The sequence below is a fragment of the Saccopteryx bilineata genome, chromosome 1 (genome assembly GCF_036850765.1).
Source record: "Saccopteryx bilineata isolate mSacBil1 chromosome 1, mSacBil1_pri_phased_curated, whole genome shotgun sequence".
NCBI lineage: Eukaryota > Metazoa > Chordata > Mammalia > Chiroptera > Emballonuridae > Saccopteryx > Saccopteryx bilineata.
In genome coordinates, this window is record NC_089490.1 from 16,754,358 (window position 1) to 16,769,284 (window position 14,927).

Sequence of the window (14,927 nt, forward strand, 5' to 3'; positions counted from 1 at the left end):
AGCCATGGCTCGATTAGAGTGAGTTGGCCCCGGCACTGAGGATGGCTCCTTAGGCACTAAAAAAATGGCTCCAGTTGCAGCAGAGCAAGGGCCCCAGATGGGCAGAGCATTGCCCCCCTAGTGGGCATGCCGAGTGGGTCCCAGTCGGGGCACATGTGGGAGTCTGTCTCTGCCTCCTGTCCCCTCACTAAATAAAAATAAAATAAAAAGTAAAAAAAAAAAAAAGGATAAAAAGAATCTATGAGTAGCGATATAATACTGCGATGTGTAGGATTTCCTTGATCATAGTACCTGAGTTTAAAACTACAGGGACAAGGAAGATTATTTGGATAAAGTTTAAAACTTCTGTATATAGGAAGCTACGTCAGAAGCTCTGTCGGTTAAAGTATGTATATTAATACAAGCGAGGGCGAGTGCAGGTTAGGATCGCAGCATTCCCGTTTCAGCTGGGGACCCCGCAGTCCTCTTTACAGATGCCACCAATCCTCTTTGAAAGTGTACGCTTTGTCCCAAGCAGTCTACGCGTAAGAATGTCTCCTAAGAACACACCGAGAGATACACGTCAAGATTTATATGCAAGAATGTTTAATCCAGTGCTGTTTATAATACTGGAACATTGGAAATGTCTTAAATACACAAAAGGGTCGTGGCTGAGCTATCAGCATAATGGAACACCCTGTCGCCATTAAAACTTCTCTCTGATGATATTTAGTGACAGTAAAATGCTCACAACCTGCTGTCAGGTGTCTGACCTGTGGTGGCGCAGTGGATAAAGCATCAACCTGGAACACTGAGGTTGTCAGTTCGAAACCCTGGGCTTGCCTGGTCAAGGCACATATGGGAGTTGATGCTTCCTGCTCCTCCCCCCTTTTCTCTCTCTCTAAAAATGAATAAATAAAATATTTAAAAAATAAAAAAAAACCTGTTAGGAAGTGGAGTGCGTTATTTCATATGTATATATGTGATATGTAATGTGTATAAATATAATATACATATATATAATACATATATACAGTTTTCAATATGGATCAGTGTACAATTTCTTATTCAATGCTAGGAACAAGATATGTTTCAGAAATTAGAATTTTCAAGCTTTGAGACAGGTAGTATTCCATATATTATTATAATACACATTACAGATAAGAGTATTAGTATTCATAAAGATAGTGATGAATAAGACTATAAATAGCCTCATGTCCATTCAGGGCAGCTTATGCCACTAAAATAATTTTATAGCAGAACTTCCAGTGTTTAGAGCGTTTTGAATTTTGAAACGAGGGTGAGGGATTACGCATTGTGTATATTAAAAAAGATGAGAATGAAGGTCTCTAGGGAGGGATAGTGGTGATTTTATTTTTCTCTTTATGCTCGCCTATATTTTCCAAGGCTCTTATTATGAACATATATTGCTTAATTAGAAAAAAAAATTTTTTTTTTAAAAGAGGCAAAGTGAAAGATTCACAACCTATTTTAGGAAAGAAATGGAAAGGCAGTTTAAAACTTACTAAAGTCTCTCAAATACAAACAACCAGAAAACAAAGAATAAAACCAAACCCCAGACCACGAGGAGTGATTCTGCTACGTCACCTGCAGCAGCACTCCCAAGACCCTCTGCAGCCATCCTCGCCGGAGAGTCCCCCAGGAAGTCAAGTTTGTTGATGTTTTCAAAGAAGATCATTTTGGTCTGTTGATTCTCCGTTGCTTTTCTAGTGAGCGCCAGGGTAGGAGGAGGGGGTAGGTGGGAAGAGACTGTAATGGATACCGGGTTTTTCTGGCAGGGGGGGTGCTGATGAAAATGTTCTGAGGTTAGATAACAGTGATGGTTCTATGACTTTATAAATGTACTAAAAACACAATTCAAATTGTATACTTTACTATGATGCGTGAATGATATGTCCACTTGAAGAGTTTAAGAAAAGAGTTGTGGAGCATCTACTGAGTGCCGGACACTGTCGAAGTGCTGGGAAGGACACCGTGATCTAAGGCCCTTCTCTCGTGGAGCTGACGTTCTAGCGTGGGGCAGAGCAGACAACAACTGATAAGCAAGCGAGGCTGTAATACACTGGGGAAAGGATACCATCTGCTAAGAATGAAGCAGGATAAGGGGCAGAGAGATGGAGGGGCGGGGTGTTGCTTTAGACCGGATGGTCTAGGAGGCCTCGTAGAGAGGGTGAGAAAGGCTGAGAGGTAGGGAGGGGGGAGTCTGTGCCCCTGACCAGGAAGCACATTCCAGGCAGCGGGAACAGCCAGAGCGTCTGTGAGGGGGCCAGTACAGCAGGGGAAGAATGAGTGAATGAGGGGAGAGTGCCGAGGTAAGAAAAGGTGTGTGTGTCTGTGTGTGTGTAGAGTGTGGCCGCAGTGGGGACCGATTGTGTAGGGTCTTAGATGCTGTAGTCATGAACTCTGGATTGGTTTTGGATTTCATTGAGAATGAAATGGGAGCCATCAGGCGGTTCTGAGCAGAGAGGGTGGACAGAAGCTGATTGGGGCTTGACGGAATTCCTCTGTCTGCAGTGGGGAGATAAGCTAGCAGAGGATGAGAGTGGGAGTGGGGCGCCCAGTTAGGAGGCTGTGCAGAACTCCAGGCAGTCAGGGATGGTCACTTGGACCAGGGGATGAAGAGTGGAGATGTCGAGAAGTGGTCAGATGCTGCCTCTGAGTCTCCTCTCGACCCCTTACCTGGATTGTTATAAGAAACTCAGGCCACCTGAACAAACACCAGTTCTTTTTAGAAGGTGTATTTCAGAAGAGTTGGAAGGAGAGGAGACAGGCTGTGACTCACACTCACGTGCTAATACTCTGCCCATATCGGCCTTCCCCCACTGAGCCACTGAGCATCTGAGCATCTGTGTGTGTGTTCAGTATCGCTTCGTACCCTCCAGAGCCTCTTCCCACTCAAGTCCCGCCTCCCTTCTCCTTTTACAGGTCGTGTGGGTTCTTCTGGGGTGTCCCTGGCAGCAGAGACACCCTGGGGTCTTTGGGGCGGGGATTCAGCTTTGTTCAGTAACCCTTGGCCTATTACATTTCCTGATTCTCCAAGAGAGCTTGTCAATCCTTCCTCCTGCGCCCTGAGTCCACAGACAGTCCCTACATCAGGGGTCCCCAAACTACAGCCCGTGGGCCACATGCGGTCCCCTGAGGCCATTTATCCGGCCCCTGCCGCACTTCTGGAAGGGGCACCTCTTTCATTGGTGGTCAGTGAGAGGAGCATAGTTCCCATTTAAATACTGGTCAGTTTGTTGATTTAAATTTACTTGTTCTTTATTTTAAATATTGTATTTGTTCCCGTTTTGTTTTGTTTTTTTTACTTTAAAATAAGATATGTGCAGTGTGCATAGGGATTTGTTCATAGTTTTTTTTATAGTCTGACCCTCCAATGGTCTGAGGGACAGTGAACTGGCCCCCTGTGTAAAAAGTTTGGGGACCCCTGCCCTACATGGTACCCTGCAAACCCTATGGAATCTCTGGCTATAGACCACACGGTGCCATTTAAACGGTGGAAACTTCTTCTCGGGTTCCCTTCCCATCCCACGAATCCTCCAGCGCCTCGTAGCCTCTCCGGGCAGTCCCCAGACCAGCCTCGCTGTCGGCCCAAGCACAGCAGCCCATTCTCCTGAGGACCCGGACTCCTCCTGCAGAGCGGGCCAGAAGCACAGGCCACCTCCCGGGGTCTCTGCCGACCCCCTGTCCAAGTGCCCAGGTCATGCTCCTCAGACTCAAGAAAATCCGGGTCCACAAAGGCGTGCCTAAAAGTCAACTTCCAGTTTGAGTTTCACTCGCACGATTCATACACTTCTTCAGTTTCGTGAATCCAGATGGCAGGACATGACTGTGGCTCTCGGCCTGGGACAGGACGTTTCCCTGTGAGCCCCCGTAGTGTGTTCTCTCCAAACTCTAAGCACACTCCCGCCTCCCAGTGAACCCCCCTTTGTCTTCACGCTCACTTCCAAGGTGGCGATTTAATCCGAGGGGCAGTTCCCCCTGAATGCAGCCCTCACAGGGCGGAGCTACCTCAAGTTCCATCTCAGAAAGCAAACAGACGTGCAAACAATAAAAGAACAGAGAATTCTGCAGGCCTTCATCCTAGAAGAATGAAAAACCAATTAAATCTTTGCTGAGGCGGCTGCAAAACACCAAAGGAGGTTTTCTAATACAGCAACTTTAAAAGCCCTCTTTCCCTCCAAGTGTCTATGGTAATGTGTGCCTCTCGCACCATCGGCCCTTCTTCTCGTTTCTTCCCAAGACCCCCCACACACACTGAAAGTCCCCGCCTGTGCCTGTTGTCTCTCTCTCCTTTCCTGGCGGCTCCTCCAGTTTCTGCTCCACTCATTTCTCCCATCCACACGACCTGAGGCCACACCTGTCAGAGTAACAGCCGTTCTTCTTAGCGCGAGGGAGACAGGGACCATTCTGAAATTAATTTCTTGTCCCGATCCGGTTATAAAATCTGCATTTTAACACAGCGAACCTTCTTCGTTGCAGAGTGCAGAACGATCTCCATGGGGCAGGGCCAGGAAGTGCACGCTCGGAAGCTGATCCAGATGTCCATGCAGCAGGTGCGCGCGGGGGACAAGCACCTCTAGGGCCACCTTCTCCCCATTGTTCCCCGGGGCCACCGGGGCTGCCTAGGACCACTGGGAAGTGTTCTGCCTGTGGGGCTCAGTCATTCTTTCCCCTTTTGTTCATGTGTGTATCTCGTCAACCTTTGATTCCCTGTGAATTTTTTATTTTTATTTATTTATTCATTTTAAAGGAGAGAGAGAGAGAGAGAGAAAGGGGGGAGGAGCAGGAAGCATCAACTCCCATATGTGCCTTGACCAGGCAAACCCAGGGTTTTGAACTGGCGATCTCAGCATTCCAGGACAACCTGATTCCCTGTGAATTTTAAACCTCAAGCTAGTTTGCTTCTGACATCCCCACAAAAAGCTGGTTTCATTTTCTACGGAATACGCTCCATTTAGTTTCCACTATTTTGTGTCTGTGTGTGTGTGTGTGTGTGTGTGTATGACAATTTGGCATGTACACTTTCTCCATCCTAAGGATGTAGCTCTTTAGCAGTCTCAGAATTTCATGATCAATATTAACAGATCGTGTTCAGGAAGTGACAGATGGAGACTGTTATGTTTCAATTTTTGGTTAAAATTAGACTTTCATTGTTCATTAGTGGGTAGTTTCAGGCAAATAAGAAATATTTGAGGGTGTTATGTTTAAATATTGATAATGTTTTTTTATTGAAAATTACAAACTGGCTAGAATGTTGAGAAATGTTTTTCTGTCACAACCAACAATAAGCACACAGGACATTAATTTTTTAGAAGTGCTTGGCGGATAGCATTTCAGCTACAGTAAGACATTGCAGCATTCATGAAAATAAAATCAGATCTTGGTTTAATAGTTAAGCTTTTTTATCTCATACTGTTCGTAGCTACCTTGGTGCAGCTCTTCCCTGGGAATTAGGAACTGGACACTGTGGATGGGCTGGGACTCTGCATGGGTCATCAAATTTCCCCCCTACTCACTGCTTCTCAAATGCCCTAAGCTTTCATTTTCAATCACTTAATCAAGTTCAGGAATATATTGTATTTAATTTATATATATGTATATATATATATATGGTCTATCAGAAAGTTCTGTCCGTTTCTATCACAACAAGTTTCAACATGTAAGCACATGTTTATTTGGCGCATGTGTGCCTCTCTATTTTTATCACTTAATGTATACATACTGACATAGCAAATTAACTAAAACAAAGTTGATTCACGTTAGTCTTATATGTGAAGCGATAGTGTACCCATGGCTACTGATAAAGTTCATTTACGCCACTGTAATTTTTACGAATTTCAACAAGGAAGAAATGCTACAGAAGCATGTAGAAATTTATTGAAAGTGTTTGGTGAAGGTACAGTTTCTGATAGGACATACAGAAGATGGTTTGAAAAATTCGAAACAGGTGATTTTGACCTTTCTGATAAGCCACGTTCTGGGCGACCATCTTTGATCGATGACGATGTTGTTAAGACCATGTTGGAGCAAGATTCTTTTCTGACAACATCGGAGATCGCAGAAAGGCTTAATTCAGGCTCAGCAAACCATTTCGGACCATATTCGGAAGATAGGATTGGTATGGAAATATATTATTTAATAAAGTTTATTGATGGTAAGAAAAATTTGTATTTTGTTTTATTCCAAAAACGGACAGAACTTTCCGGTAGACCATATATATATCTCAAAGCAGTTGTAGATAATTATTTTTACTCAGATCAAATGATTCACTCTATCGAGTGACTTCACAGTTGAGCTTTGGGCCTTAAATAAGTTCTGTAGTTTCCACAGGGAGAAACCTTTTAGAGACCTCACTCACTAACATTAACCTCATTTGGAATACCAGCCTTTGTAACTTCTGTGTCCTCTTTCTCAAGGTGGGCTAAGTGCTGATAAGAATGGCATATTGGGAAAAAGTCATGACCAGGTGTGGCCACATTGCCACTTTGAGGGACACCGGGTTTAGGACAGAGCTGACCCTGCAGGGTGCAGAGCAGGGACCCAGAGGAACTGGGTCCATGACGACACACACTAACTGTGAAGTCCCCTCCCCCGACCCCAGGCTTCCAGACCCACACGGCCTCTCTGCTGCTTAATCCAGGCCTGCGCCGTGTTTTCTCTTCACATTAGCAAGCGCAGCACACGGACCTTACCGTATAGTTCTATCTATATTGTGCTGCGTGTTTTGTAGCTGTGTTTAAATCTGACCTTGTGATATAAGGACAGCGGAATGTTGTCTGGTTAATGAATTACCTTCTCACAAAGCAGTGACGGTTAGGTGGCTTCATTGTTAAAGATGGTTTTATCAAGTGTTTAGATAGTGCTTACTAAGTTTTGTGCTTTCAGGAACTATGGGAAGAGTGATGACAAAGAATGAGGTTTAGTATTTATGGTAGCAAACATTGTCTCCAGCTTTCCTGAGGGAATGCGTACCTCTCTTTGTAACTATGGTTCGGGTAAGTCAGTTCTGATTTACTGTAGCAAGTGGAACATTTAAGTTACAAATCTCAAAATCCCCAATTCCACCATTAGATGGCGCACACAGCCTGACTCTGGGTTTTCTTTTCTGTTCCCTTCTGAACCAGGGGTGGCAGAACAGCATCATTTTGAGCCCACTCGCTTCCGAGTAGACAACTTGATCAGTAGCAGAAGAAATGGTTGCGTTGACGTATAATAACTATTAATAATATAGGCTCAACACAGAGTCTTCACATGCCCTAAGCAAAGGTTCAAAAAGAATTTGTCTTGTCCGTACATTTCTGTTTTGATTAAGGTCATAGTAAAAAAAGAAAAAAAAGTTATAAGAATTTAACATGAGATCATTTTGGATTACAGGGTGGCTGGGTATTACTGCAAAACTGTCACCTTGGCCTAGAATTCATGGAAGAATTGCTGGAGACAATCACTACCACCGAAGCCAGCAACGATTCCTTCCGAGTGTGGATCACCACCGAGCCCCACGATCGATTTCCCATTACACTGCTTCAGGTGATCGTTTTTATAAGTGTCCTTTCCTTGAGAGTTACACCAATAAAGACAGCATCACTGGCATCATCAAAGGGTGGAATCACAGCGGGCCCGTTTGGTTTAGTCGAGTTGTCGATGCTGCAAAATCTTACCCTGTGACCACCCAGATGATACAGCGAGTGTTTCCACAGGAGAGTTCTAAGACTGGGTGCCACGGCCACATTGGAGGTGCCGTCAGCATATCATTGTGTGATGTGTATTATTGCAATTTCTGTCTGATCCTTTACAATCATTTACAGGAACAAAATGACTCTTTTGCTTCTTACGACAGACTTCTCTCAAATTCACGAACGAGCCGCCCCAGGGTGTACGCGCAGGTTTGAAAAGAACGTTTGCCGGAATTAACCAGGACCTCCTGGACATCAGTAATTTACCCATGTGGAAGCCGATGCTGTACACGGTGGCCTTTCTACACTCTACTGTGCAGGTAACTTCGGGGCGCAGTGTGCACATTTCGGGGGTGCTCGTGGCGTTATGTGGCCTTACCGGAGAGTCCGTCCCTGAGGGCGCTCTGCACTGTCTGTTCCCTACCCTTTTTTTTCCTTCCTGGCACTTTTTTCCGCCTGCCAAGTGTATATTTGTTTGTGTACCTACTGTCTCCTGCCAGCCTTCCCACACCCCCGGCCGTTGGACCGTAACCCTCGGTCCTTGTGTAGCTGCTGCAGCTCCCGTCACAGCAGCGGCTGGGGCATCACCAGAGCTCAGTGGATATTTGTGGGGTGGACGAATGGGTTATTTCGGTGGGGGCTCGCTTTCCAGAGTGCCTGCGGTGGCCGGAATGGCAGGTGCACCATCGCCTGTAATACCAACAACCACGTTTCAGGGCGGGACCACCACCATTTTAAACATGAGGGGATTGAGATTCAAAGGGGTTAAGGTCACTTTGTAGGCGGTGGATCTGGGCGTCCAGCCCCGCCTCGGCTGCCTCCGAAGCCGGTTCTGACCCTGCTCCATACAAGTGAGGGCGGGGCTGGGGCTGGGGGGAGGAGTCGCCATGGTTACCTGTCTTCTCTAGGTCCTTGGCTATTTGCATTTACCATATGCTTAAAAAGTCATTTAATAATTTTAGGGCTACCCAGCAACCTTTCTACCATGCCGTCATTACTTTGTTCTCCATTTGAATTTTGTGTTTGCTCTGCATTTGAAAGCTGTCTAATGTGAATATACTTGACTTCCTCCCTGATTTCTCAGAGAGGTGAAGAGGCTTCTTTGACACCTTGCTGTGTCCCCCCTTCCCCGAGGCTCGAACCCGGAGCCATGCCTCTGCCTGTGCACAGAGCACCCTTTCCACCACCCCGCCCAAACGAGGAGGGGATTGGGTGCCCACCCCAGAACGCTCTGGGCCCATTTACCCTCCGGTCCATTGTCTCTACCATTTCTCCATACTGCCCAACAGAGAGGGCTGGTGTTTATCTGTCACTCCCCGCCCCAGACCTGAGAGAGTTAAAATCAGGTAGACCTTTCTGTGGGTGACTATTTTCAGCAAGACCCATTGTGGCCTTTGGATTGTAAATCACACAGAAGCCTGTTTCCTGCATTCTTATCTGGAGATTGTCCGCCTGGCTAGACCTTATCACACTCTAATGCAACTATTGCTTTAACTCTGCATTCCATTTCCAATTCACAAATCGTACATTTTTATGATTTTGTTCCTTGTGGTGAGGATTCAACTCTCCCATCGTGCCTATCACAGAGAGATGACTGGGATATTTTCCATATGGTCAGTGTGGCAACCTGTGTTGTTAGTGGCCGTTGTCCAAGTGTAACCAGAAGAACAGGACTGGGGTCCCGTCACGGGCTGAAGTGTGCTCGCACTTAAACAGGACTTGTATTCGGGTTAAAACAGAAAAAAAAATCTCTATTGAATTGGAATCCATGGGAGTCCGAAAGACCAGAGTCACAGGCTTTATTGAAAGGAAGAAAGGAACCCTGCCGGGCACTCCTCCAGGAGAAGAGCGCCCATTACAGACTAGGGGCGAGTTATATAGTGTTTGGGAGAGCCTGAGGGGATACTGAGGCAAAAGTCCTGGTATGTCCAGAATGCTCCTCCTTGGGGGGCTTCGAGCATGTGGGTGTTGAGTTAATAGTCCTGGTATGTCCGGAATGCTCCTCCTTGGGGGGCTTCGAGCATGTGGGTGTTGAATCAAAAGTCCTGGTATGTCCGGAGCCCCTCCTTGGGGCGGCTTGTCAGCTTCTTGGAATTCCTCTGTCTCAGGGGCGATAGTCGAGTAAGGGTGAGGTCTGACAGATAAGCGGAACATCAAGAGGGCAGTTTGGAATTCACGTATCTATCACATTGCTAGGGCCATGAAGCTAACAGTGGCATGTCTATGTATTTTTAAAAAAAGTTGAATATCTCTTAAAATTTAATCAGGTGGCCTAGACTCTAGTACTTGCGGTAAAACCCATTAGCCTGTGTGAGTGAAGCCGGTCAAGGTGGCCCCACCGGAGCCCGTGTGAGTGAAGCCGGTCAAGGTGGCCCCACCGGAGCCTGTGTGAGTGAAGCCGGTCAAGGTGGCCCCCACCGGAGCCTGTGTGAGTGAAGCCGGTCAAGGTGGCCCCCACCGGAGCCTGTGTGAGTGAAGCCGGTCAAGGTGGCCCCACCGGAGCCCGTGTGAGTGAAGCCGGTCAAGGTGGCCCCACCGGAGCCCGTGTGAGTGAAGCCGGTCAAGGTGGCCCCACCGGAGCCCGTGTGAGTGAAGCCGGTCAAGGTGGGCCCCACCGGAGCCCGTGTGAGTGAAGCCGGTCAAGGTGGCCCCACCGGAGCCTGTGTGAGTGAAGCCGGTCAAGGTGGCCCCACCAGAGCCTGTGTGAGTGAAGCCGGTCAAGGTGGCCCCACCAGAGCCTGTGTGAGTGAAGCCGGTCAAGGTGGCCCCACCGGAGCCTGTGTGAGTGAAGCCGGTCACGGTGGCCCACCAGAGCCTGTGTGAGTGAAGCCGGTCACGGTGGCCCACCAGAGCCTGTGTGAGTGAAGCCGGTCAAGGTGGCCCCACCAGAGCCTGTGTGAGTGAAGCCGGTCACGGTGGCCCACCAGAGCCTGTGTGAGTGAAGCCGGTCAAGGTGGCCCCACCGGAGCCCGTGTGAGTGAAGCCGGTCAAGGTGGCCCACCAGAGCCTGTGTGAGTGAAGCCGGTCAAGGTGGCCCCACCGGAGCCCGTGTGAGTGAAGCCGGTCAAGGTGGCCCCACCGGAGCCCATGTGAGTGAAGCCGGTCAAGGTGGCCCCACCGGAGCCTGTGTGAGTGAAGCCGGTCAAGGTGGCCCCACCGGAGCCTGTGTGAGTGAAGCCGGTCAAGGTGGCCCCACCGGAGCCCGTGTGAGTGAAGCCGGTCAAGGTGGCCCCACCGGAGCCCGTGTGAGTGAAGCCGGTCAAGGTGGGCCCCACCGGAGCCTGTGTGAGTGAAGCCGGTCAAGGTGGCCCCACCGGAGCCTGTGTGAGTGAAGCCGGTCAAGGTGGGCCCCACCGGAGCCCGTGTGAGTGAAGCCGGTCAAGGTGGCCCCACCGGAGCCCGTGTGAGTGAAGCCGGTCAAGGTGGCCCCACCGGAGCCCGTGTGAGTGAAGCCGGTCAAGGTGGCCCCACCGGAGCCCGTGTGAGTGAAGCCGGTCAAGGTGGCCCCACCGGAGCCTGTGTGAGTGAAGCCGGTCAAGGTGGCCCCACCGGAGCCTGTGTGAGTGAAGCCGGTCAAGGTGGCCCCACCGGAGCCTGTGTGAGTGAAGCCGGTCAAGGTGGCCCCACCGGAGCCCGTGTGAGTGAAGCCGGTCAAGGTGGCCCCACTGGAGCCTGTGTGAGTGAAGCCCCCACCGGAGCCTGTGTGAGTGAAGCCGGTCAAGGTGGCCCCACTGGAGCCTGTGTGAGTGAAGCCGGTCAAGGTGGGCCCCACCAGAGCCTGTGTTTCCCCATCTGTGTCTTTTGCAGCAGAAAGGTGATCTTTCAAGCTTTTCCTCATTTGTAAAATTCTGTTATCTAGTCCTATGATATCTATCCAGGGAGTGTAGACAATTCAAGCATATTTTCCTCTGTTCTTTTTTTAATTTCAAAAACATTTCCTGTGCTATTACGTTGATACATTCATTTACTTGATTAGGATAGAGCTAGCTTGCTGGAAAAGTCCAGAGCTCCGTAGGGGTTTGGGGCCCTGGGAAGCAGCATGGCATCACCAGGAGCTCGTGAGCGATGCCCCCGGGCCCACCCCGACCTGCTGGACCAGAGTACCCCGTGGTGAGATGCCCAGGCGATTCCTGTGAACCGTGGAATCTGAGGTGCGGCTGATGTGGGGACGTCTGTTCTGGATCGGATAGATAGTGACTTACTTTTTTCTAATGTTGGACACAATAGCCACAACCTGATTTGTTAGTGATTGATTCCTTCAAATTAACCCAGATAGCCCTTGCTTTATGGAAACATGATGTATCCTTGTAGAGATTGAAAGAGGAACAGGAAATTGGCTTGCGTCACATAGTCTGAGGCTTCCGAGCCGGGGAGAGGTTCATGCGGAAAGCAGAAGGCAGAACCTCGGGGGAAGCCCATCTTGCCTGCAAAGTGATTTCTCTTACTGAGTCTTTTTTTTTTTTTTTTTTTGTACAGAGACGAGGTTGGGGGGGGAAGATAGACAGGGACAGACAGACAGGAACGGAGAGATGAGAAGCATCAATCATTAGTTTTTCGTTGCACATTGCGATACCTTAGTTGTTCATTGATTGCTTTCTCATATGTGCCTTGACCGTGGGCCTTCAGCAGACTGAGTAACCCCTTGCTCTAGCCAGCAACCTTGGGTCCAAGCTGGTGAGCTTTGCTCAAACCAGATGAGCCTGCGCTCAAGCTGGTGACCTCGAGATCTCAAATCTGGGTCCTCTGCATCCCAGTCTGACACTCTATCCACTGCGCCACCCCGGTCAGGCTCTCTTACTGAATCTTGGTTGGCATCGTGCCATCTCCGCAGGCCAGCTCTGGGGTGTCGTGTGTTAGGGGGACCCTGTTCCTGCTTCAGAGGCCACACTGAGCACCCTCCCCTCCCATAAGAAGGGGAGGTCGATTTGGCTGGCTGACTCTCTTGGGTAAGGAGTGATGGAGGGCACGGTTTGTTCTGTCGCTGAGGTGGGAGCAGACTTACCCGTAGGAGAGGGCCGCGGGTGCCTCCGCGGTGGCGCGCACACAGACGGAGTTCCTTCCACACTAAGCGCTGCTCCTCCGTACTCCCCGTTCCCTCCCTTCTCCTCCAGGAACCCACTACTGCCCACGCAGGCCAGGAAGTTACTGCAACAGCGGCGCTCACTGCCAGGGCAGGCGGCGCACAAGCAGCGCGGTCTCTGCCTTTGTGGCCAGGCCTGCTGCCCACCCACGGGAGCCTTTCCTTCCCCACGCCCCGCGCACATGTCCGCAGCTCATGTGGCCGCTACCCGCCCCCTCCCCCCGTGAGAACATTTCCACGCCCTCCTGAAGAGGACTCTGGAGCAAGCTTCCCTCTGGCCTCAGTATCACCGCTCTGTGGTGTCCCAGAAGCTCCCCCATAACTCCCACCACTTGCTGGGGTTCAGAGCAAGTCCACGTTTGCTTCAGGGTTTGAGGTTGACACAGATCGTCTTCCAAAGCCTCGGTCTTTGAAACTCAACAATCACATTTGTAGTCCCCTTGCAGCGCCTCCTGCAGGAGGTCCGAATAACGCTCTCTGGCTTTTCCCCATCACTAGGGTGACCCACTTTTTTACAGTGAAAAGGAGGACAAAAATAAATGAAAGAAAACAATATTGTATATAAAAGAAACATTTTATTCATTGCAACAATAATACCCTATAATAGGATAAATGCATAACAAAAACATTTGTAATATTTTATATTGTAATTATGCTTACATGCCTATTAATTTTTAATAATAGTTAAGAAAAAAGTACTCATTGAGATACAGATACATTACATTACATGCAACGGATCGACTCTGCATCGATCAAATACAGACATTCACAGATTAGCCTTCCAATATCAAAAAGGAGGACAGGTAGGAGGCCACTTTTGAGGGAGGACGGAATTTACAAAAGAAGGACTGTCCTCCCTAAAGGAGGACGATTGGTCACCTTAGCATCACACCACCTTCCTTGCACAAGCGCACTGGGCCTCGGGAGCGTCTCAAGCAGCGGTTCTCAGCCATTGCCTGGGCCCCAGAGACCCGGGGAGGCGGCGGGTGGGTGCGCAGTCCTTCCAAACGTTCCAGAGCGAGCCTAGTGTGCAGTGGGAACTGGGAGGGACTGCTCACGGCCACAGCCTGGGCCCCAGAGACCCGGGGAGGCGGCGGGTGGGTGCTCAGTCCTTCCAGACGTTCCAGAGTGAGCCTGGTGTGCAGCAGGAACTGGGAGGGACTGCTCACGGCCACAGCCTGGGCCCCAGAGACCCGGGGAGGCGGCGGGTGGGTGACAGTCCTTCCAGACGTTCCAGAGCGAGCCTGGTGTGCAGCGGGAACTGGGAGGGACTGCTCACGGCCACAGCCTGGGCCCCAGAGACCCGGGGAGGCGGCGGGTGGGTGACAGTCCTTCCAGATGTTCCAGAGCGAGCCTGGTGTGCAGCGGAAACTGGGAGGGACTGCTCACGGCCACAGCCTGGGCCCCAGAGACCCGGGGAGGCGGCGGGTGGGTGACAGTCCTTCCAGACGTCCCAGAGCGAGCCTAGTGTGCAGCGGGAACTGGGAGGGACTGCTCACGGCCACAGCCTGGGCCCCAGAGACCCGGGAGGCGGCGGGTGGGTGCTCAGTCCTTCCAAAGGTTCCAGAGTGAGCCTGGTGTGCAGCGGGAACTGGGAGGGACTGCTCACGGCCACAGCCTGGGCCCCAGAGGCCCGGGGAGGCGGCGGGTGGGTGACAGTCCTTCCAGACGTTCCAGAGCGAGCCTGGTGTGCAGCGGGAACTGGGAGGGACTGCTCACGGCCACAGCCTGGGCCCCAGAGACCCGGGGAGGCGGCGGGTGGGTGACAGTCCTTCCAGATGTTCCAGAGCGAGCCTGGTGTGCAGCGGAAACTGGGAGGGACTGCTCACGGCCACAGCCTGGGCCCCAGAGACCCGGGGAGGCGGCGGGTGGGTGACAGTCCTTCCAGACGTCCCAGAGCGAGCCTAGTGTGCAGCGGGAACTGGGAGGGACTGCTCACGGCCACAGCCTGGGCCCCAGAGACCCGGGAGGCGGCGGGTGGGTGCTCAGTCCTTCCAAAGGTTCCAGAGTGAGCCTGGTGTGCAGCGGGAACTGGGAGGGACTGCTCACGGCCACAGCCTGGGCCCCAGAGACCCGGGGAGGCGGCGGGTGGGTGCTCAGTCCTTCCAGACGTTCCAGAGTGAGCCTGGTGTGCAGCAGGAACTGGGAGGGACTGCTCACGGCCACTGCCC

At 50.5% G+C, this 14,927-nt stretch overlaps 1 protein-coding gene across 1 annotated transcript in view; it reads left to right on the plus strand.

The window, feature by feature from the left end:
* Positions 1-14,927, plus strand: part of DNAH8 (dynein axonemal heavy chain 8) — a 297,942-nt gene that overhangs the window by 227,277 nt on the left and 55,738 nt on the right. The window contains exons 79-81 of the mRNA XM_066252925.1: positions 4,483-4,556; positions 7,378-7,530; positions 7,841-7,996. Coding sequence (XP_066109022.1) covers positions 4,483-4,556; positions 7,378-7,530; positions 7,841-7,996 — 383 coding nt within the window. The remainder of the gene's footprint in view (positions 1-4,482; positions 4,557-7,377; positions 7,531-7,840; positions 7,997-14,927) is intronic.